This window comes from Tinamus guttatus, unplaced genomic scaffold (genome assembly GCF_059628265.1).
Source record: "Tinamus guttatus ecotype Peru unplaced genomic scaffold, ASM5962826v1 Tinamus_guttatus_pri_ptg000169l, whole genome shotgun sequence".
In the NCBI taxonomy this organism is placed as follows: Eukaryota; Metazoa; Chordata; class Aves; order Tinamiformes; family Tinamidae; genus Tinamus; species Tinamus guttatus.
In genome coordinates this window covers 198,113-222,926 of record NW_028288703.1, presented here as the reverse complement: position 1 = coordinate 222,926, position 24,814 = coordinate 198,113, and the positions used below count along the sequence as shown (strand labels likewise).

At 45.0% G+C, this 24,814-nt stretch overlaps 1 protein-coding gene across 1 annotated transcript in view; it reads right to left on the bottom strand.

The window, feature by feature from the left end:
- The window catches only part of WNK2 (WNK lysine deficient protein kinase 2), a 97,586-nt gene extending 85,394 nt beyond the window's left edge, over window positions 1-12,192 (bottom strand). Inside the window, exon 1 of the mRNA XM_088522892.1 lies at window positions 11,599-12,192. Coding sequence (XP_088379018.1) covers window positions 11,599-12,192 — 594 coding nt within the window. The remainder of the gene's footprint in view (window positions 1-11,598) is intronic.
- Between the last annotated feature and the right edge of the window lie 12,622 nt (window positions 12,193-24,814).

The window sequence follows — 24,814 nt, the reverse complement described above, 5'->3', positions numbered from 1 at the left end:
CGCGCAGCGCCCCAGCGCACGGCCAGCTCCCTGCTCGCTCCCAGCCCGCCGGCCTGTAAAGCAGGGCAGCCGCCCACGCGAGCAAAACACCCTTGAGTTTCATGGGAACTGATAGGAAAAAAAAGGAGGAATATTCCCCCGTTGTTCCCACTAAAAGAGAAGCTGCGGAACACGCACAATGCGACTGGCTGTGCAACCCACTCGGAAGCACGTTGGTGAATATCTGCATGGTGAGAGAAGCTTCACAGGGAGTTCCCATCTCGTTAGGTACCAAAGATTCCAACTACACAATGACTTTACTAGTTATGTGGCTCACAGATACATATATAATGAAATAAATGATATATATCTTTGGAGTAGAAAAGTCATGGTTCATTAGAAATGATACAGTTCTAACACACACAGATTAGCTTATTGGAAATGTTTTAATGGATTTTTTTTCCCTTCCTCTAATAGATAACTCATAAATTACATTTCAGCTCCTAAAAATCAGAGGCAGCTTTACGAGGTGCTTTCTACTTTCCGGTAGATATGAAAAGTTGAGCATGAACTGAAGACACAAATATTAATGTTTTTATTGCTTCTAGAACTAAAAGAAATAATGTAACTAGGACAGTGGGTACTTCAGCATAGAGTGATACATAAATTAATCTTATTTTTCTAAAGGAACTTCAGTACGCATACTGCTAAGTTGTTAATTGCAACCTCAGACCTAAGATAGCTAAGCATCAGAGAGCAGACAAAAACCCTACAGGTATCCATCACTGTCAGGCACGAGACAGTAAGAGCTGTCGCACTGTAAGACGTTAGGAAATGCCCCTCTCGCACCTCACCACGTTCTCCCTTGTTTTCCTTTGCCTCTCTGTAAATCCTGATGTTAACCTCAGTCTCCACCGATCTCGCAAGTGGTAGCTGGGGTCCATGGGGTGCAACCCTGCGATGCCCAGGGCGGCTCTGCGGGCTGGGCTCGGGCGGCTGGGCTCAGCCGAGGATCCCTCTCGCCCTGAGGAGCAGCAGCAGCTCCCACAGCGGCTCCGGCTCCTCCTCGCTGCAGGAGGGAGCTGCCCACAGCACCCGCGAGATCCCTGCGGATCATCGTCAGGTGGGGCAGCATGTGCTGGGGTAACCACAGCACATCATGGGACACGGTTACGAGAGGAGCACAATGAGCAAGTGACGGATGCGCGTGGCGGGCAGGAGGTGCTGCAGCACAGGGCTGCTGGTGTAAGATTCTGGGGGAAAGGCAGGTCAAAAAAGAGGAGGGCATGAAACTAACTGAAAATGGATCTTTGGGATCCATTCTCAGGTCTTAAGTTAGGAAACTTATTGTCTCTTATGTCCTGTTCATGCAAACATAACTTCGCCCCCCCCTCCAGTCATCCAGTTTGAGCAACTCCCCACCTCCTTCCCAAAAGGTTTCCTCCCAACAAGGACAGTGCTTCAGGGTGGCGTGCTTTATTAACTGAGCTGTTGTTCAGCAACATCACAAAAGCAAAGGGAGAAAAACATGGCTAGAAAAATAGCAGTGGTGAGCGCTGCTGAACAGGCACAGTCCCAATTCTTGCAACACACAAGTGCTTTTGTATGCGGACTTCATGGTCTCGAGTGTCTCCCTTCATACGTAAGGACTTGCAGCCCAGAAACAAAAGTGTTTATAGAAAAAGTCTTCTCTGAACCCTGCAGCAGAGGGATAACCGAGCTGCTCCCCTCACCCCCGAATCACCTGAGATGAATCTAGAAAAAACAGAGCGATACCCTAATCAAGGAAGCCTTATTCATATTCTTATGCTTTCATGTTAGAGGCAGATTGCCCAACTCTGGTAATTTGTAGCTCTGGTGGTTAAAATATTGTAATGTTGGCTTCATTTAAGTAAGTGTACACATCAGAGATCATATACACAATTATTTCCAACCATTTCTCACAGTATGTGATATCAGAATTATTTGGGAAATCAGCAAGCACAGCTGCTTTTCTCTTTTAGCAAAACACATCTTTTATATTAACAGTCCTTGTGTCTTTATTTGTAGTATAGCTCTTGACAGCAGTATTGGCTTTGATGGAATACTAAAAAGGGAGAAAAATACCAAGTAGTCAAGCAGTGGGGGGGAAAAAAAATCCCAGCAAACACCGAGGATTTATGCAGAGCCTTGGAGACATGCTGGGTCTCATTCCCTCCCGAAGCCTCTGCAGACAGAGGCCCTCGATGGCCACGTTGTGCCCGACCTCGCCAGGCTGTTCTCCAGGCCTGGGCGAAGACACCAGGGCGAGTTTGCTATTTAAGGACAAAGTGATTGTGGCAACTTGACACTGAAGGGGCTCAGAGCTCTCAGCAGCTTAGCAGAATTTATAGCTCAGACTTGCTTCAGATAACTCCAGCCCACTCGCAGGCCCTGCTACACATCTAAGGACCCAGCAGATTAAAGTCAGAAGCTTTCCTCTTACTATTTCTTCTTGAAGGAAGTTACAGAAAATGCCCATTTGTTTGTCTCCTTGACCAGTACCATAAGAATTTTGAATTAATAAGACCCTCGTAATAAAAGCGGTTCCAGAAGAGCCAGTTATGTTTTCCCATCACTCGGCCCTCTTTCCTGTGCCTAAAGTTTTAGAATTCACAGGCTGTAGTTTGGTTGAATTCCCAGAAAGACCTCAAAAGTCATTAAGATCAATGAAATGTGTTAGACAAGTTCCTACAACTGTACAACAAAATTAGCAACCTGGAAGGATGTACGGGCTGACCCTATATCCCCAGGGGGATGCACAAAAACAACGTGCAAAACTAAAAACATAACATAACAGGCAAGGTCACGGGTGGGCTGTAAGCAATCACCCTGCTGCACTCCTACCAGCTCATGTTACCTGACCCCCTGTGGCTTAATGGTTATGAATTTTGCTTACTTTTACTACTAATCTTATATATGACGAACAACATGAAGTACAGTCAAACCCACCCACATTAGTCATGACTGCTACGTTTGTCAGAGGACAAGATTAATATTTTTGTCCTCCATTAGTGACTGGGGGCAATATAAGCTTCTTATGGTAACTGAGAGAAAAACAAATCTATTCTATTAGTGCAACACTTGCTTCATTATCTGCAACAATTGTCAAGACAAAAGAAGCATCGGTAGGAAACAGAAACAAAACCAGTGCAAATGCACAGAAACATGGCAATTTTTCCCAGCTAATCATTAAAACCTAGAACAATTTGAGCAAATATTTGGAATCGATTTTACAAGCCCTGGCCATTATCCAGTGCTTCGGCAGAGCAGGGCAGCTCTGCAGCAGTGAAACACAGCAGTAGCATCTCGGCGATGCCCCTGCCAGGCTCTTCTCTCCTAACAGGGCAGATCGGTTCTGCCCAGCCGACCAACAGCGCCGCCTGCTCCAGCGAGGGCGGCCGGCACCCTGAACGAGCGCCGCTCTGCCTGGAAAAGTCCAGGGAGCATCACGGAAAGCACCGCGAAAAAGTGGCTCAAAGCACAAAAATCAGAAAAAAAGACCGTAACTGGAACCCTTGAAGCACATGCTAGGGAAAAAGGAATCTGTTTCAGGAGCAGACTCGGGCAATAACAACTTTATACTCCTACTGCAAAATAGTCAGTTCTCAACATCTGAGGTGAGCAACTGCTGCTTGTTCTGTTTAATAAAGCCTCACTTTATACAGTATCAGCATTTTGGGGTTATTTGGCTAAAGAAAAAAAGAGCTTCGGCTATTTGTGTAGTTTTACCATGTTTTAAAAACTTTAAACACAGCAGCAAGGTTTATTTGGATGAGTTCTGATAATACGTGCACAATATTCCTGTACTCTGCACAGGACCACAGTATATTAAAGCCCATGCGTTGGTAAACAGTTAACAAAAAAAGCATCCAAAAGCACAAACCCAGCTAGAAAAGAAAGCCAAAATATATCATTGATACAGATTTAAATTTCACTCCTCTGGATTAAGATGAAACAAAACCCCTGCAGCAGCGCTCAGAAGAGCTGGACCACAGCCGGGTCTTAGGAATCTGAGATAGGAGAACCGACCAGTTCTCAGCTACAGTGCAGCTTTCCAGCTTAAAAGCACTGCAAAAAAGACTATCAAGTGACAGAAATGTCCATTTTATGTTGGGCTATGCAATAACTTTCTCAGAAAGATCCAAGAACCAAATGTGTTTTACATTGACTTAAACCAAAGTTACAGTAAAACATAAATTTACTTTGGTAAGGTGCTATAAAGATCCATGTTAGGATCAAATACATCCTGAGGCAGGTTTAACTTTACTTCAAGCCTGGAATGCAGTTTGGATTGCATTTACACAAAATGGCCAAAGGGAGAAAAAAAAAAGTCCTCACAAATGTTATTTGAGCCTGTATTCTCCTATCTCTTTCACTCCGAGTTCATGAATAAGTGTTTTGTCTCCCTCTGTAGCAAACAACTGAAGAACAGATGGTACCAGGCTTAAGTTACTCTTTCCTTGGTAGATTAATCAACATGTATATTCCCATAATATGGCATCTCATTTTACTCATTACTCCTATTGCATACTTAAGAGCCATATTACACATTACCCTGTATTAACACAATACAGCAAGATTATTTTGCAGTAAATCAGTCGTGTCACAACATACACAAGCAGACTGAAGTACACATGTACTTACATGGCAGGTTCTGAAGACGGCGGGAGCAAATTCCATTCGCTCCATAAATTTTCTGTTTTGGAATAATGCTGTAGCCATGGCAGGGTTGGGCAGTATAAGTATTTAGAAGAGGTAATGCCAGTGGGTCTAAAAACAATATAGTTGACTTTGGGAGGAGGCAAAACTGAAAACCTAGGCATAGAATCCACTCAACGGAGCATTTCCAGAAATAAAAGACAGAAAAGGAAAATGACTTTAAGTTTTGCTACCTTTCCCTTCACAGACTGAGCAGGTATCACCTCACACCACTGCACGCTGGCTGCCTGTTTAGAAGAAGTCAAGTCACTGCTGACAAACACAATCTATAAATTTTTTGGTGCAAATTCCTTGCCAGCTGATTTAGACCTCAGTACCAATCCATCAACTCCTAGGGGGGAGAGCTGAGATTTTTCCTTACAAAAAGGCTCCCCAAACTTACCAGAAAGCTCCCTTGGATACCCACCAATCAGGAGGAGGTATGGAGCTGATTCCTTTGGAGGACAGTGCCATTTTTACTCGGGGATATGGGAAGCTGCTCATGGTTTCAAGATTGGTCCCTTTACACCACAAGGAAATGACCTAACACATAAAAGAGGCTGTCCCCGATTTGTGGCTTATGCAGCAACTGGATTTGGAGAGGTCCACTGTCCTCCTTGGGCAGGACGGAGCTAGGGGGAAGCGCGTGTGCCCCTTTTCGACCTGGAACAAAACGAGGAGTCTCATAGCAGTTACGGAAATTATCGCTGAACAATTCACTCCTGGCAGAAAAAACAGGTTTCTTGATTCCAGACCAGGCAGAAGGACAACAGGAACCAAGTTAATTAGTTCCTCCGCTCCAGAGCTTCGCGGGAGCAGCAAGGTGTCGCGGGAGCCGGTTCAGCCGCGGGACTCGGCAGCTCCCGGCACGGAGCTCCCTTCCTCGCCAGGAGAGGCTGCAGGCAAAACCAGTCTCACCAGGGCAGCGTTCATGCCTTCTGCCGGGCGCTATCACTTCTTGGAAATCACGCGTTTCCAAATTTAACTTTAATTTCACATGTACAAACTTGAACAAGCAGAAAACCGGTTCTGATTCTGCCCGGCCATTCCAAACACCCTCCAAAAACTGCCGGCATGAGCCACTCGTGTTCCAAAGCAATGGAGATGTCTCCTGCAGCAGTGCCAAGTGTCATACATCTCACATGACACGTGTTTGGCTACCCTTCGCTATCTGCCACAGGCTGTCAGGGATTGCACATCGCTATTTGCCTTATGTTTACGCTTTCTGGCCAGTCAAAACTGCCACGGCACCTACTCAACGCGCCGGCAAGTCACTTCTCAACACGCAAACCCAGCTCTGCCACTGCAGCTGAGCTCCTGGCGCACAGGAGGGATCCCAAAGGATCCCTTCACACCCAAACTTTACACACCAAGGCCCTCTGCTTCCCTCCATCCACCCAAGAGGCCCTCTTCCCAACATCTGCTGCATATCCAATATCTCAAATTATGGAAAAAAAAAAAAAAAAAAAAAAGGTAATGCCACCAGCAGAATTGCTATTTCCACCCTTATTTAAGCACACTATCACTGGAGTGACAGAGCTTTCCTCAGATCCCTGTCACACCCTGACCACAAAGCAGGGCCCAAATCACAGCCCATAGATGTAAGCACGTTATATGCACATCCCGTGAGTCACAGTGTGCATCGAACGCAAGCGTCTTCATTATTAAGAAGTCAGCTTCTAATGTCAGCATTTTTTTACTGTCAGCTGTGTACAAAAGATAACCCGAAGGAGCAAAATACACTTTACACAAAGTTCCTGTTTAGCTTTTGAAAATCATTTCTTCCTATTGCAACAAAACCACTCCGAGCGACTTAACTAGAATCCAAAAGGGCAGACAGCTACGCTTTAGACAAAATGTATTCCAAAGAAAAGGCAGTCTTGTCTGACTCAAAGCAAGAACTGAAGCCTGACCCAGCTCTATTTCATTTACTGAATTTGAGAAGCAATCTATTAATAGTTCACTACCATATTCCTATCCAGCCTCTTCATGTCATCGAGACAGCTACACTAACAGACACCAGATATAGATACGTTTCCCTATTAACTCTGTAAAGCAGAGTTAAACCAATTGTTAAAGTTTAAAGAGGAGCCGCTATTTCAAGAATTAACTTGAAACAGACAAAATTGGCCTGAGAGTTCATTTAATGCGAGCGCATCGCAATATTCACTTCAGCCCTGCAGATCCAGCTTCCTGCCTTCTCCCCAAGCAGCTTTACTAAATTATTCTGTTAACTTATGCTGTGAAGTTTGCCCAGCTGCTAAATTAACTAGATGGAGAGTAAAATAATCAGCTCTTTCAGCATCAGATGAATATTGTCAGCCAACGAGGACGCAATGAAAGCCAAAGTGACGCACCCATGAAAATAACAGATTTGTTAGTTTTCCCCAAACCACAGGATTCTTGATGTGGGATTGTGGCACATCCTCCTTTCACATAAATTAATTCTCAGGCAAGAAGCCCCTTATCAGCTAGATGACTGAAAGTAAACCTGCTTTAGGAAGCCCTTTAATTGGCTTCCACTTTTAACAGGCAAACCTCTACCTGCTCACACAAACACATCCCAGACACCGATACTCTGTGGCACTGCGGTACGACTGCCACAGATAATGCAAGTTAAACCACACCCTCCAACTTGCACTGAAATAATTTAACCAAAAGGTTCTACAAGCACCAAAGCAACCTTCCTACAAAAGGTAACACATTTGGGAAATAAATGGCATGCTTTCCCTCCCTCTGCTCACTAGCACCGGGGAAGAGGGGCTCTTCAGTGCCCAAATGAGAAATATTGCTTCAAGGAAAGGTTAGAAACAAAACCCACTGAGTTCACATGGGGCCAGCAGCAATGGCTTAAAACGCCTTTCAAGCAAAGCCTAATCTCATCTCGTACTGCAGGATATCCGCACTCCCAAAGACAGGGAGCTATCACTGATGCGGATGAGCTTCCTCCAAGGAGCCAGGACTGAACGTGCCACCGAGCTCAGACGCAGGGAACACTTCTGTCCCGGTCCCCACAGTGCCCCAGGCCGCGTGAACGAGGCTGGCAATGGCATAAAAGGAAAAAGGGCGACAACTGTACCAAACATAACACTTGTCTTCCCAAAAATACCTACGTTTTTCTCTACACAAGCATATTACCTGAAGCTTGGCAGGACAGCCACAGATGTGAGGGAAGGCAGGAAGGTGCCACCCTATAGCAGCACAGCTATTCGTATCTGTTTTACCACCACAGCACCTTAGCCTAATTTCAGAGATGGGAGCAGGAGGAAATTTCCCCCTGCCGCTTCCCACACTCCTGCCTCGCTCCCCATGGGATATTTTACAGCATCACTATAAAGCCAATACCCTCTGCAGCCTCTGCCACAGCGAGCACCCAGGACTCGGACATGTGAGCACTTGGGGACCAAGTGACCTGACATTCCCGCAGTTCCCTTGCATGTTACCGAAGGGAAACGGGAGGGGGATTTGGAACCACTCACCTAACTAAGGAGAACGTCGGCCTTGCCAGCATTACAGTGGCAAATGCCAGTATTGCTCCTTATCCCTGACCCAGCATCTCAGTTATGAGCACAACGCTGGAACGCTCCTTCCCTGAAGCCTCACACAGCAATTGAAGGTCACCAATTAAAATTAATTACAGGTGCTGAAAACCCTAGGACGCCAACCCTGCCAGACTGCAGAGGCACCCTAATCCTCTGCCAATGCCTCACTTGAGGGAGGAACAATAACTTATTTTCTAGCTAGAAAATGACCAAAGCTGCTTTGTGTCTTCTCAGACAAGCCCAAAACCTAGAACCTAGTTCAGTTATCATCTGATTCCTACCCTAATCCTAGCCATGATTTCACTTCTGAAACCTAAATCCATCTCTTCAATGCAATAAAACTACTCAACAAGAACAGCTCGCAAAGTCTTTGTATGGATAGACCCCCCCCCAAAAAAAAAAAAAAAAAAAAAACACAGATGCAAAAGCAATGCAACAACTGGGCTGAAAAAACTGCTGAGCAAGGAGAGTGGATTCGTGGCCGTGCGGAGCCTCCGAACTGTTAACTTGCAGGCTATAAAAGTAACCAGCACCAGTGCATCGCTAGAAGGACGTATATATCATACCCGAGATCACCACCCAGCAGCCCTCTCACACGTATGGTACATTACTGTATGGTCGATATCCTGGATACTTATAGTTTCTCTGAAAAAAGGCCCTGTGTTTTCTTGCTATGAAATGGTAATAAGTCATTTTATGTCCTCAAAAGTTGGGGGATCTGGGCTTTTGCTACGTATAGATCTGAACTTAGCATTTCCACAGAGAAAGATCCAAATGAGGTCGCATCCATCCAGCCAAGCACATATAGACTTTGTTTCAAAGCGGTCAGAATAAGGGTTACCACTCCTTTTACTTCCACACTTCTGTGATAAAAACCCTAACTGGATTAACAGCATACTAGGAAAGTCAGAAAGCAGCAGACAATATACAACTACTTAGGTATTCTCCTGGTTGCTTTCTTCTTGCAAGCCAGTCCTGAAAGCACAGGCCTCCTATAACGACTATAAACTTGAGTCATTCAGTTAGTCCAGACCACAGTCCTGGCTTTCAGTATTCCAATACAGCCTCATGGCACCTGGCCCCGGCTTTACCCTCGAATCCGCACAGCCGACACGCATCAGTGTTTATAGAGAAACAGCATCCCTGAACACCTCCACGGAGCCTTACCAATTTTTCCAAGTTGACAAGCAATAAATAAACCTTCTCTCTAGAATAAGAAGTCTAAAAACAATAGAAAATGCTTAGTAATAAGATCAGATTTAAACTGAAGTTCACAGTTCTTACTGGTATGCATTATAAATTGTATCAAATTATTACAGGTAAAAATCCTTGGACTCTACTGTTAAAGATTTTAAACTTTTAAATGATCTCTTGCCATACAGTTAGTGGAAGAATTTCTCCACTTGTAATTAGGAATAAGAAAAATAAATCCCATTTAAACTTCACACTGCACATTCCCCCCCCGAGCTTTGAATGACCAAAACACTGGAATTTCAATGGAATTTGTTTGCTGATATATTTAGCAGTCTGTCACAGCTAAGGCTATTCTATTACAGAAAATATGTTTAAAATATCTGTTTCTATTCCCCTTCTAGAGCATACTGAGAAAATTTGGCAGCAAAACTGAATTCCTAATCCATGTGATTGCTCTGTTGTGACAGAATCTGCAGGCACCGGTCAGAAAAGAGAGCTAAACAATATTGGCCCTTTTCTATATATAAACATTCCCCCAGGGATGATCTGAATTATTTCCTTAAATGAATTTCAAGCAACTGCAGCAAAAGCCTCGCGCGCTGGAGGCTGGGGCTCGCGCGCGCGGCAGACAAAGGCAGGGCCTGCCCGGCACGCGCCGACCGGGCTGCCCAATTCTCCTTTAAGTCTCCTTGCGATCCTGCCGCTTCCCCTCCCTGCCACCCCGCGGGGTCCCCGCAGGGTCCCCTCCTGCTGCGCTCCCTGCTGCAGCCTTGGCGACTCCCACGACAGCCACAGCCGCGTATTTTGTACCGGCGTCTAATAAAAGCCGATGAAATTAATGATGATGAAGACTGAGAAGTGCTCCCCGCGCTTCTTATTAAGGAAGCGGAGCTGCGGTGAATTATGGGCACGTTGTACAATGGAGTCACTAGGGAACGAAGATCCAGCCGTACATTCATCACTGCCCATGCCCCAAGTTGGGAGGCATTTACCAAAAGCTCATACCAACGTTAAAAAAAAAAAAGAAAAAGAAAAAAAATACATTATTTTCTTGCTATTCTAAATACTCTTGTAGCCCATAATGCTCAGTCATCCAGTGCAAATTTAGGCATCCAGGATTAGCACTACATGTTCTAGTTTGTCACCAAAATGATGCAGTAAAGTAAGTAATAGCTCAGGAAAAAATACAAAAGAAGAGCTAAGACATTTTTTCAAGCATCTTATTCAAATGGCTTTTTACAAGAGCTGAGGTAAGGAACGTACACTGAAAGCTTTCACAAAGAAATGAGGGGAAAAGAAAAGCATGCTCTACTGCCATTTTCACGGAAATGAGACTAGATACGTTGTTTAAAGAAGGTGACAGCTATGCCCCAAACAGCAAAATACAGCATTAGAAATATAAGACTTCTTAATCTTCAAATATCATGGGATGAATTCACTCTAGTGAACCAGGACATAAAACAGGCCTTCCATTTCAAATCTTGATTTTCAAAGGAATTTGGATACACAAGACTGCCCTAACTGAAGCCCTAGCTCACAGCAGCGCAGAAAGGACAGCACTCAAACACTGCCCAAGTTGTAATCCACTAGATGCTTGCAAGACCCAGGCTTCAGCCCAGGGGACGGGGAAAGGAAGGAGGGAGAGCTGGAGAGCACATCTCCAGTCATTATAAAAGCAAGATGCGTTTACATGGGAAGGAAAAGGAAACTTCACTTCTGCAAATAGCTTTTTCTTTTTTGGGGGGGATGGGGAAAAAAAAAAAAAAAAAGCTGCTGCTCCACTCGTGTCTATAGCACCCGCGTGCCTGGCCTGGGCAGGGCGGCAGGGAAGGGAGCGCTCTCCTGCTCGCCAGCCCTTGCGCATTCAGAGGGATTAACTCGTGACCTTTTATGCAATATGACAGGCCCTATGTTAACACCGGGGTTTGGCGGCTGGAGACCAGTCCTGCGAGGGTTAAGCCAGGGAGGAGTGTACATAAGGTGGCAGATGCAGAGCCAATGAAAACATGGTGCTATAGTTAGATGCTGGATACTAAGCAATGGTGACTATAAAGGTTGCTCAAAGCAGAGCTCCTGCAGATGACACTAGCGTGTTGTCCTTAGCTTCTAAGCTTACAGAGCAGGGGGGGAAAAAAAAACCAACAGGAGGATCAGCTCAGCTTACCTGGAGCTCACACCAAGCGACTTCCACCCACGTCTCCGTGTCCAGACCCTTGTAGACCGTTTTGAAGGATCCCCTGCCGAGTTCGATATCAAACTTTAAGAACCTGCCGTCCAGTGAGGTGGCAACCGCCTTCATATCGGCCTCCTCCTCCTCGGGCTCCTCTCTCTTGGCCTTGCCCTGGTCTTTGGCAGCATCTGCTGCCTCTCGCCTCTCCGCATCCCTGCCCGGCTCCTTCTGCTCCTCGGCGCCCGCCGCGCTGCCGGCTGCTGGCTCTGGCCGCGGCTCCCCGGCGGGCTCGGCCTTCCCGGCCGCGGCATGCCCGGCCTTGGCCCTCTCCGCGATGATGCGCCGGGTTTTGGGGAGCAGGATGATCCTCCGCTGCTGCTCGGCCTCGGGCGGCTCGAAGGCGGGTTCCTCCTGGTCCGAGTCCACGACGCTCCTGCGCAGGAAGCGCTGATGCACCAGCCGGGGCTCCCGGGCCGCCGGCGCGGCCCCCTCCATGTTCACGCTCGTCTCGGCGGCCGCGGGGGCGCCGCGCCGCGCGGCAGCCGCGGAGCCGCCGCCTCCTCCGCGGGCATCGCCGCCGCTTTCCATGAGGTGCCCGCCGGGGCGGTCAGGGCGCCGAGCCGCGCCGCGCCGCGCCGCCGCCACCTGCAAGGCAGAGCGCAGCGCTCACGCCCCGGCCCCACCGCCCCCGCGGGCGCTGCGGCGGGCGCAGGTGCGCGCTGCGGCCGCCTCACCTGCGCGCCCAGGCGCGTACTTACGTGCGGAGCGGGGCGCTGCCGCGCTCAGCGCCATGGGCGGCGGTGCGCGGGGAGCCGCTGCCTCCGCGCTGCGTGTGTGCGAGTGCGTGTGCGCGCGGAGCCCGCCCCTGCGCCGCAGCGCGGCCCGGCCCGCAGCGCCGCCCCGCGCCGCCGCCCCGGCCGATGGGCGCCCCGCCGCCCCGCGCCGCCTCCCCGCCGGGGCGCCCCGCTTGTCACTGCGGGCGCCCGGGCCGCGCCCCGCTCCAGGCGCCGGCGCTCGCGGGCCGCCAATGAGCGGCGAGGGCGGGGCGCCCCCCCCGCGGACACCGGAGACAATGGGAGGGTCCCCGCGGCGCGGGAGGGCCGGTGACACCCCCCGCCCGGCACGAGGGCTCCGCGCCGCTCCCGGGGCCCCGGGCTGCTCGGCGGAGGGCAGCAGCGCCCGGGTGCCCGCGCGGCCGCGGGAGCGCCCTGCCCTGCCGGCCCTGCTCGCGGCCCCCACGCATCGCCCCGCGCTGCAGGGCACGGACGCGGCGCGCGGCACCAGGCCAGGGAGCCGCGCGGGCACCACCGCTGCAGGCCCCGGCGCCGCTGCCCGCACGTGTGAGCTGCGCCCACGCAAGCTCACCAGGGCTTGCTGAGGGCAAGGCGAGCAAATATAAAAAAGAGACGGTTTACCAGGAGCTGCGTCCTGGGAGTTCAGCTGCAACCGAGATGCATCGTGCCACACAACCATTTTGGATTATTAAAAGAAAAAAAAAAAAAAGAGGAAACAGGTGGTCATTTTACATAGAAGCTCTCATGATTTCATTAAAAATCTACAGTTGATGCCTTTAGTAATTCAGCATCATGGATATGTTCAATCTTCCAATGGTTTGTTTCTTGAAGCATGCAAATACAATGCTAGTAGCATCACAACTGTTGCATAAAATGCAGGTTTATGTGACTATAAAATCACAGAATTACCTATTGTCTTCTTACTCTATGGACAGTAGCTACTAGTCGAGAATATTAGGAAGTGAACAGGGGAAAAGCAGGGAAGGCGAAGGGTTCAAAGGCTTTCCCCCACCATTAGGTATCCATGACCCTGAACTGGCTTTGTCTCATGAGACAAATTCCCACCTCCATGTAGGAAAAACAACATTCAGGCTGATGAGAGAGCTGAAAGCATCGGCCAACACTTCACTCAGCAGCTAGACAGAAGAAAACACGGAAGAGTCTAGAGCCAGCCAAATGCCAAAACCAACAAAACAAAGAAACCACAATCAAGGAAAACGTGGGGGGAAAGAAAAAGCCGCTTATTTCAGCTACTTGCCTTTGACTGCAAGGCTTCTGTGGAGAAAGGAAAGACCTAGACCTTCAGATGCAGGTCAGAAACGAAGAGAAGACAAAGGAGATCATCAACATCATCATCCTCTGCCCAGGGGGTTGCACATGATGTCCGGCGCTCTTCCTATGTCCATCTTCCTACTGAAAAAAGATAACATAAATTGCACCTCACAAGCTTAGTAGCGATCCACAGCCCAATACGAGCAGAAGCTCCTTCATCCTCCCACTGCTGGACCTTTTCTGTGGCTCCTTAACTTAGCTCCCCATCTTCAACCAAGTAAGCCTAATTGGGACGTGTTTCTGTGCAGAAAAGCTATCGATTCTCCAGCTATCCTCATTTCAGCTGTGTGCAAGACAGAAAGATAAGGGTGCACTTTATTGTCAAAAGGCATGGAAAAGGATAAACACTTGGAGGTGTCCTGATTGGTATGCACCATCGGAGCAACCTTGAAACAGAAGCACGCTGATAGCAGGCTTTTACGCAAGCGGCGTTGTAAATTGTAGCACTTTTCAACAAAAACAAAGGTAGTCAAGGTGATACGTGACACACACCAGCCCCAGTCAAGCCTCCGAGTTCAAGAACTGTCCTTGGTGCCTATGGAAATCAAGACGTTCATCGCAGCAGACGAAATTCTTGATGCAAAACGCTGAGGGAGCCGCACGTCCGGCCCTCTGTGTCCAGGATGGGGGTTTCCCTCGAGGAGCGGAGCCGCCATTTCGCCTGTTTCTCTCCCCTACCCATTCCCGTGACTGATGCAAGGAGCGATCAGCCACACAGAGCAGTGCATCTTGCAAAACTTAATAACTACTGTTATTTCTAAAAGGAGAGAAATAGCCTTTTCTGCTAATAACAGCCATTATTTTCTTTCCATGATTGTCAGTTTTGAGCAAGTCCAATTAACAGCTTGACTTTCAGATTCTCTGATACTGAGAAATTTTTAAATTTAACAGACGTTTGCAGTGACCATGGAAATATTTATACTGTCCTTCAGTTTTCTATTATTTTTTCTATATAATTTATAACTTGATTAAAAATGTGTCAAGCACCATTTGAGGGCTACTTTCAGTGACACCGACCCCAATGCAGTTATGCAATAATTCTGTTTTTTTTTTTTTTTTTTTTTTTTTAAGAATAATAATAATTTAAAATCTCAGTCTCAACACCATCATCTCAGATCATTTGTGTTCTGTTCTAGTGATTTGTTTGTAGATACAATAGTTCAAGTCATCAAGTTAATACAAATCTATATTGCAAATACTTAAAAAAAAAAAAACACTAAAAATCTCAAGTTTGTGCAGCACAACTGTAGATGCTACCGGCAAACTCAGCCAGCACATGGAGCAGAACAAGCACCAAGATGACATGAGGAAAATGTGCCTGACAACTTACAAGTTGATAAACTCCATTTATCTTTGTTTGCCCTCAGCTACAACACTGGTCCACAGTACAAAATGTAATTCCAATGTACATGACAACTTTAAACTCAAAAACCCTTTTGTATTTTTAATTCCTGTAAAATTTAATAGTAGCTGATACATCCCATAGCAATGTGATGCCATAACCTTATCAGATTCCTTAAAATAAATAGGATTAATGGGGCTGCAGAAAAAAGAAACAACTACAAAACATAACCAAATGAAGCAATAAAGAAATAATCCAGCACAGAGCCAAGACTAGCGGCCCGTTTCTCTCAGTGACACCCCAGGCAATGGCAATTTAAGTATTGTGTTGCTTAACTGTTTTATTCTTCACATGATAAAAGAGTGTCTCATACCATCACAAATTACTACAAAACCATTCTTTTTTTGCACTGACAGTACCGTCATTGCCTCATGGAGGTACCGAGGTGTATTCCCTCAGCGTTCCCGAGGCAGCAGCACTGTGGAGTCACCAGAAGGAAGCAGAGCACACGGTCCCAGCTCAGGTTGTGGCACCATTTCCAAGGAGCAGCATCTCACCGTGCAAAGTCATCAAAGCGAAGGTTGGACAAGCAGCCTATCACCCTTCCCTCCCCAAATCTGACCAATGATTAATAGTCCTTTCAGAATTACTGCATAATTCTAAATTTTGTATTTAATTATTTATCTGCTTTTGATTCCTAGGAAATAATGGCTTTGAGCCTGTAATAAACTCAAATGAATGACCCAATTAATTTCTAAATGCCTCTGTGGCCAACAGTATTGCAAGAGTCCAAATGGCATGCTGGCATTTTTTTAAACCTCTCTCCTTCTTCTTGCACCATTTTCTACTATGAACCTATTTCTATGAACCTTAAGCATCATTAAGATAAAAATAAAATAGAAGAATAAAGTAAAACAAAGATTCAAAACAATGAGTCAAATGTGGCACTTTTTTTCCAGGATGGAGCTGAATTCTATCAAACAGCGAGTCTAACCCCTTGGATTGAAAAATAGGCAGGTTTTTTAAGACATAAAGGCAAGACCATCACTGCTCATCACATAAAAGATAATTCATGAGTTGTCCTATGTTTAACAAGGAGAAGAGGTGCTGATCTCATCTCAGCACAATGTTGCTTGTTGTACTTAGCCCTTTGATCCTGTTTTTTCCCTGAGAACTGAAGAAGTGATGAGAGCATCTAACCTTCCCGCAGAGAGCACATTCCTTCAGGTAATAATCACTCAAGTGAACAGATTCGTGAGAATGAGAAGCAGCTGCCTGACACTGGACATGCATCTGTTCATCTGACTAGTTGCAGTGGCTGCAAACACATCATCGTGACCAACAGTCAAAATTCACGTTCTTCCACTGGGGCATTAATTTCTACTAAAAGCCACACGCGCAAGGGTTAGCAACAAGAGCAAGCAGTGCAGGGACTGTGGCACATATGGGTAGAAACAAAATAGCTGAAAAGTCATTGTCTGTGCTCCAGACACTCTCTTCATTAGAAGTTCCTCATTTAATGGACTTGCAGTTCCTTGGCATAAAAGTGAAGTGCAATAGGTAAAATACAGCACTACCTGGCTAAGAGGTATCACCATGCAAACTCATGGAGGCTCCAAGGCAGCTTAAGGATTCCCAAGAAAGACAAGGGATTTTCTACACTCCCAAGGCAATGAGGATACCTGACTGCAATGCTACAAGATCCTTACACAGTGCAAGGTGATCTGGGTAGAAGAGTCCATCACTGCCACGTGGACAAGGAGCGTGAACCGCGCAAGAAAGGGAGCCACGTGCATCCCAAGTGCTAGCACAGCAGCTATAGGTAGCTGCTAGTGTAATCATGATCATCTCTCTACCAACTCCCCTGCAAACATCATGGAAAAAGCGTCCGAAAACACCTGAACTGTCTCGCCCTCCGCGGCAGAATTACTTGCACTGCTATTTTTCTCTTGTAATAAATGCCAATGAAGAGCACAGCACACTCGCCAGCAGCACAGACAAGCTGGGGGCAACTGCAGCCAGCCCTGAGCTGCTTTCAGAGCTCCTCGCAGGACTGCATGGTTACTCTCACCCTCTGTAAAGTGCCACACCAGAAGAGCACTCAGACACTGTCAGTGTTTAGTGTTCAATAAATATATATGGCAATTCCTACGGTAAAAACTGCCTTCTCATCTGTCAGTACAACAAAACAGGAAAGAACTTGGGAAATACCCCAGTGAAAAGATACCACACAATCCCCAAGCCTTTCTGGCTTCCAGTTCCTAAGAAGCGAAAAAAAGCATTGATTCTACTGAGCAGACCACACAGAAGAACCCCTAAGACCAGAGAAAAGAGCCTCCAGAACCAGTCCCCTCTTTTCCTTTCTTTCTCTGCTTCTTATTGACAGCAAGTTTGCATTTCAAACCACTATTTCTCAAGCCTGTACTGAGTAGATAATAAGTGTCTGGCATTAGGAAGAATCACCGAAAAAGATCAGTCGTTACAAAGTACCTGCAAAAATAAATGCAACGTATCTAACTTTGGGTAACAGACTCCAAGGGCTGAAGTTCAGATTCAGAGTTCAGAATTCAGTGCTCTCAGACCACCAAATAACAGTTATCTGATAATGTTATTTGCTTGTTAATTTAGAACAAAAGAAGTTTAGGTAAGGGTTGAAACTCAGGGCTCATTGCACAACAGATATTTCAGACAGCACTAAAGTCAAATTGGTGTAATATCTTGGATTTCCAGATAGGCTCTGACCACAAGTGAACTGAGCACCTAATTAGCCTAGGTCCCCATTGTGCTCCCATTTAACTGACTCACCATTCATTTAAATGAAAGCAAAGCTAGATTATGAATGGGGAACCTTCTTCCCCATTTAACTGTCAATCTGCTCACTGTTCACACTGGTTGAAGCAGAACACACAAACAAACATGAGGTCTTTTACACACAGATTCGTTCATACGTTTCCCTTACCATACAAAAGTCTAGAAAAGAAAATATAAAAATGACCCCAAGATCGTTGGTTAAACTGTCCTAACAACAGTTTAAATATGAAGAACAAACCACATATGACATAGCTATATAGCTATATCCTTCTCTCATCCTGCAACTTAAATACCAAGATCCTAATTTGATGTTTTAATTTTTTACTGAAAAAAAAAATAACCACCATATGTTTTATTCAAGAAGAGAAGGGATGGCTCTATCTTCATCAGTAGCTGGAAATCAATATCTTGCTCATGAGAACTTAAGGAAAACTTTTGTTTTTATAACCCTGGTGGGGATTTTTATGAGCTCTCATGGCATACTGACAATTTATTATGCAATCCTACAGCAGGTTTGCAAAAAAGGAAAAAAAAAAAAAGAAGAAAAAAAAATATGTGATAGCCTAAATCACTAAGCTCCACCAAGTGGCATAACAGAGAATGTATTACCGCAAAGCTTGAAGTCTGCTTTAGGATGGTTTAAAGGGTGGTGTGAGCTCTGCTCAGGTAGCAGTAACTAGGCATCTAGCTGCTTTTGCTTTCTAACTCCTACACTGGAGATGAGCAGGACATTGAGGGAAAGACACCCTGAACATAATTGTATTTTTAAATAGCGTTCAGCTCTTGATGCTACAAGTGCAAGTTCGCTCCATCACCCTGGTTATGAGGCTGACCGCGCGAGCACCACGTGCCTGCACACAGCTATTTGTGGGATCAGGGCGCCTACGAACAGCAGGGACACAGAGCTCAGCTGCTGTACGTTCGTATTCTCGCAATGCCCAAGCAGCAGCAGGCATGAGAAGGCTGGTGTTCCCGGCTCCGAGCAGGGATGCAGTGCAGACGTGGCGGGGAGCAGGCACAGTGCCAGGAGGAAGGCAGCAACTCGGTTTGCTGGGCAAAGCCCCTGGCAGCGGAGACAGCCTGGCTGAGCGCTCGGGCCCGGCCAGGGCATCGCGCAACTCTAGTCGCAGCAGGGAAACAAGAGAAACTGAGAAAACACCAAAAAAAAAGAGAAAAAATAAAGACAAAATCAGGTTAAAGCACCCATGAGAAAAATACCTAACACCATCTGTAAGTATGGGGGGATGGCACTGCCCGAACCAGATTTAAATGTTCTGTTCTGCCGGAAAATCCCATACCTCTGCTCCATTAAAGAGGTTCTTTGCTCATGAAGTTATGAGCAAGTCATGTCTTTAATTTTTGGCAAAAATATTAGGAACTCAAAAGGTTCGATGTTTGGGGAATTTTGGAAGCATATGTATAAGGTTTGTACACAGAATTTTTATAAAGTGAGGAAACAATGAATGCCACAAAGCCTATGGGTGAGAACACCACAACCTAAGAGAACTGTATTAACTATCATGGTCTCTCAATGTAGCCTGTTGAACCTTGCCATGCACCAAATTTATCTTCAGAGCTCGGCTAACTAACCGCTTTCAAAATATGTTTCCATTATCATTCCATAAAATCTTTTAATCAAACAAAATATGGCCATCTTCCTTTTTCAATCTTTTATTAGCCAGACCAGAATGACTAAAATCTAGCTAACTCCCATAAAATATCTAAAAATAGTACCAAATTTTAGTCTTTCCCCATGACAAGCCAAGCTAATTTTCTTCTTCTTGTACTTGTCTAAGTAGTGTCAGGATTGACATTAGAACTTCCCTAGCACAGAAAAAAGCTATTACTATGCTTCCAGGGTTTAAAGATGAATGCCTTTTAACACAAAAGTTTCCTAGCAACATGTGTTTCTAGCCTAGACTGTCTTCCAAAATTGGCGCTGCTTTGAGAGTTTTATCTATTCCTGTGTTTAAGCTAGTCCTAATGCTAAGCTGTTATCTTTACCTCCACAACATGTGGTATCACAGAATAGCAGTCGTCTTTTCCCAGGTTCAGTTTCTCCCTGTCTCCCATTTCGGTCTCATGTAGGTATTTTCCCCCTCTTGGCTAGTAATGTGCTTTTCTTTTTTCTCCATAATGTGGTAGAAGAGCCTCCTTGCTTCTCATTGATGCTCATTTTGCTTAGACTTAGCAAAGCCCTAACTAGTGCTGGGGTCTGCAGCACCATTTCCAAGTGCTCCTTATGGCCAGCCAGACAAGCAAACCACAGCACTGCTCACAGACAAGTAAAAACAGCAAAAGTTTTATCAAGACTTTTTAAGGGTTGGACAAGCACTAAAGAAAATGCACGAGGCTGACAGAATTTCCTTGAGCACCATTTCTCTTGTGAAACAACGGAGAAATTTGTTATGACTGGGGAACTCAGAGAACAAGCGGATATCAGCCTGACATCATTTTTTTTCAAACATTAACCACTCCATGACAGAGCAAACATGTAATTTTTTTTTAAACTGTGTGACACTACATCTTCATATACTGGAAGGGAAGCACAATAGAAAATGTTATGCCTGGTCACAGAAGCTCGAGGAATATGTGATGCACTGATGCTAGCTACAAAGCCTTAGGAAGAGGGAGCACATCTCACATCTCGACACAGCTGCCTGTAACAACTGGTTATGGTGGATTTCTGAGGCTGAAAACAGAAGTCCAGCCTTAATTTGTTTCCAGGGATACAGAAATACAGAATTTGTAAAGGCCAGAAACTAGGGACCCTAAAGGGGAACACACTTATTCCAAGAGCTTGCATGTGCTACAAGAAGAATACGAGGGCAGTTTGACTTGGGACAGCTCTTGGCCAAGCCAGACATTTCCAGTAGTTAAGCATAAGGGAAAAAATACTAGAAAATCATGCAGTTCACTTGGTTTGATTTGAACTCCATTTACCAGTTGTGGGAAATACTTAGCCAAAAGGCAGACTGCTAGGAGCACTCTGCAGAGCAGCAGGCGGGAGCGATACCTGAGCTCCTTCAGGATCCCATTCCAACTCGCTGTAAAAATGTTCCAGTGAAGTGAAACAGCCAGTCACACAACAGCCAGGCTTACACAGCTGACTTGGTACATCGTCGGTATTTTTGCAATACAGTATGCACTTTAATATAGCCTTCAGCAGAATGTTACAGGACTGGATTACAGATGCTTTAAAGAACATTACTCTCAGTTTCCTAACTCCTTAGGGCTTACAAAATCATCCGTTATGTCACAGCATACCTCTTAATTTCTTCATTTCAATAAAAGAGCTGCACTACCCCTTCCATTTGATGAACATGTCTACGTTACCTGTGCCAGACACATTCATTACGATGTTTGCTTTGGAGTCCATCAGCTGCTGCACAGAGCACAAAGCTGGAAGTTCATCACAGCTCCTCAGGAAGTCAAGCTGCCTTAGGAATTGCCCCAGTGAAGGTACCTGACAGCCTGAACACCTTCCTGGGTTTTTTTCTGCTAAACGAGTAGTCCCAACATTTTAGGAGCTCCAGGAATAGGGAATATACTCAACTAATTTGAGAATTCAGGCATGCTACACGAGAAAGGAAATTCATTTCCTAGGCTAACAGAGGCACAAAGTCTTCTTTCCTTAGGACACATCTGAAGCCAAAATTATTGCTTGCAATGTTTGGATTCATAATTTGGGTAGAGCAGATCCAAAAGACTGTTTCTAAGACTAAAAAAAAAATGTCTACAAGAAGGTGCTTCCAGTTTTGTACAATGTATTTATCAGAAAGAAAAGTTACGCAGCAGAAATGCCAGGGACCGGTTACTTCCATCTATGTCCATAAACTCCATATAAATACAAAAATGCTGTTGCAGAACAGTGCTCACAGTTATTTTATGCTTTCCCCTCTATGGAATACGGGAACTAAGGAACAGAGGTCAAATATATATTGGCAAGATACTACCTCCACTACAGTTAATTGCTTAGATCTAACTGGCTCCTATTTAATGTCTTCCAGTTCAATGATACAGGACACTTCAAATCATGTTGTTTACAGAATCCAACAGAAGGAAAAGGACTTGCTTTTTCTAAGAAAAAATCTGCCATTTTCATGCTGGCCTCAAGTGCTTTGATACAGATATGACGGGCACCTTATCCAGACTCTATTTCCACATGCAATTTTCACCCAGCAAGAAGCCTTTAGGCTTTAGATTAGATCAGACAACAATACAATTAGAAATGCAGAAGGATATAAACCATGTCATTTCTGATTACGGATTTCCCATTACAAGCGTAGAGGTCTTATTTCAGCACCATTTTCCATATTGTTTGTATACAATTCAAAAGCATATCTCTACTCTCATTTTAGTGCTATTTCATGCCCACCAGTCACTTGTTTCATGACACACAATATATTAATAATTTTAAACCTTGTGAGGCCATTTTTTCAATCCCAAGTGATGATTTCACTCTTTTGTGCTACCAATCATCTTTACTAGGTTGCAAAATGCACAGGTGAACAAAACCAACTTTCCAGCCAAGCACATGTTTTACAAGGTACCTCAATATGTCAGTATGCAACTACACTTATACAAACATTAAAGACTGGTTGAAGGTGGCTAAAACCTTTCCTTTGTGGTAGACTGTGTAGAGGAAGAGCTATCTGAGGCCAAAGATCAGTCTCTCAACTTTACCTTTGTAGTTACATGGAAAGGACAATGTAAGGACAATTAAGAATATTTTACGAAGCCCAGGTCACTGTCTTTCAAATATGTTCCCTCATTTAAGGAATGTATTACTGTGATCAGTTACTTATTATTTGTATTGTACCAAACCCAGTTGCCTAATCAAAACTTGGACTCAAATGAAAATAGTATTGAACAAACATCAGTAAGGATGATTTGAGCCCAAGAAAACTCAGAGTCCAGATATGGCATGGCTAGCTCATGCTATAAGAGCACACATTTTTCTCCAGTATTTGGTTATTCTGCATATTTTACTGCTCTTTCTGCACTCTCTGAAATAGACATGACCAGCAAAACACACAGCAGCTTCAGTGGGAATAGAGCTGAGGGCACCATTGCAACAAGGCTCTTGTCATTACAAAGCTTCATGAATGCACCTCGCTCTACGCTGGGCTCATTTCAGCACTCTGCATTTTCATTAATAGTCAGTGAGGTTATTCCTTGCCCCATGGGCTGTGAAACTGTAAATAGCAAAAGGAATAAGAATAGGCAGTCAGTCAAATGACAGAATATTAAAAAGGTCATAAGTAGTACACAATGCCAATGTAATTGAATGCATGTATGAGAGACCAGAATTCCAATAATAGCGTCTCACATCCAAGAAACTATCACCATGAAAAAAATAGCACAGAATGTTTAATCCACCTAACAGTGAATTTGGAAATTAGAGCAGTTGAAAATACTTTTTTTTTTCCCCCCAAGACTCTAAATTCTTCTCCTGACATAAGCTAAATCCTGTGAATGGGATCATCCTTTCAGGAGAGGTCCTAGTGACATTCCATTATATGAGAACAGAGTGGAATTAGGAAAAGCCTTTGCTGCTGACTTGGACTCTCCACAATTTACCATGCAATGTGCTTTCCTATAAATGCAACATCCAAGCTCTGAAAAAACACCAGTAAATAATAGGCACCCCCCTCAAATATGAAAACATACAAAGGACAGATCTCCACAGTAGCATAGGATCAATACGTATTACCTATTAATCTCTGGGTGTAAGCCCAGGGAAGGAGAGGTGGAGGGAGACATATAATTGCATATTGGAGTGTAAATCCATGGCTTCTGAGTCCATTATCTTGGGACAAACCCAGCTGCTGCATCCCTGATGTAAGGAGCAGAGAAGTGCCCTAGCACGAGAACGCCTGTCCTAAGACTGACACCGGGCTCCCTTCCATCCCCTCCTGAGCTGGGGCAGGTCTGCAAGGACTTTGCTTGTGCTCCTTCCACAGGGGTAATGAAGCACTGTTATATACCTAGAATTCCACCTAAAACTATATTTAACCTTTCAGGGCTACTGCCAGAACATCATTAGGCAGAGAGAAATCTGGGTTGCCGCAGGAGAGCAGCGTGAGAAAGCGATAATGCTCCCTGACAGGGCCACCTAACACCTGCTGCCAACACCCGCTCACCTGAAAATCACCTTGCTAACTGGCAAAGCACACTTGCATGGCAGAAACAGACACGGAGAGGATGTAGCGTCCAGCTCTGGCCATCAAATGCCCCAGTAGCAGGTTTTCAAAGTCCAGGAACGGAGGAAAATGCTCCAGGAAACAAATGCAGGTCTGCGTGAGGATTCTTGGTTTTCTTCTGACCTTCCATTCTTTCTTAACAGGCACTTAGGAGATATTATAGCTTGACATTTAAAGTAAGCAGAATAATTAATGCTTTTGCTATTGCTATTTGTGAGTGCTTTTCCATCATCTTACTTTTACTTTAAAAATGATCTGCTTCATTTTCACATGGTACTTAATTACAACATTACTACTATTATTAAATGCAACTGTAAACAAGAGTATAGTGCAAAAAAAAAATAACAACCACATTATATGCTAGAAAAATAGTGAAAACAGGAGGCTTTCAGGCCACGCATCAGCAGAGCATTTCAGAGAGGCACTGCAATTAATTTTTGGCAGCCTGTGACAACAGAGCACAGGGCATTCTTTAGTTCACTGCATTACAAGTTTGAACAAGCTTAAAAAATAAAATATTTTGTACAGATTCACTCAGCAGTGTTGTATAGATAAGTTTAGCATACACTTTTTTTTCCAGAGGTGAATATTTGATCAAAATTTAAATGAAAAACATTTTTTTCCCCTACAACAAAACCTTCATTCTTCCCTTTTATGCACTATCCAACTACAGTCAGATCTCTCACTATTTCATTTTGGAGGTTAGAAATGCTCTGTATAAGGCA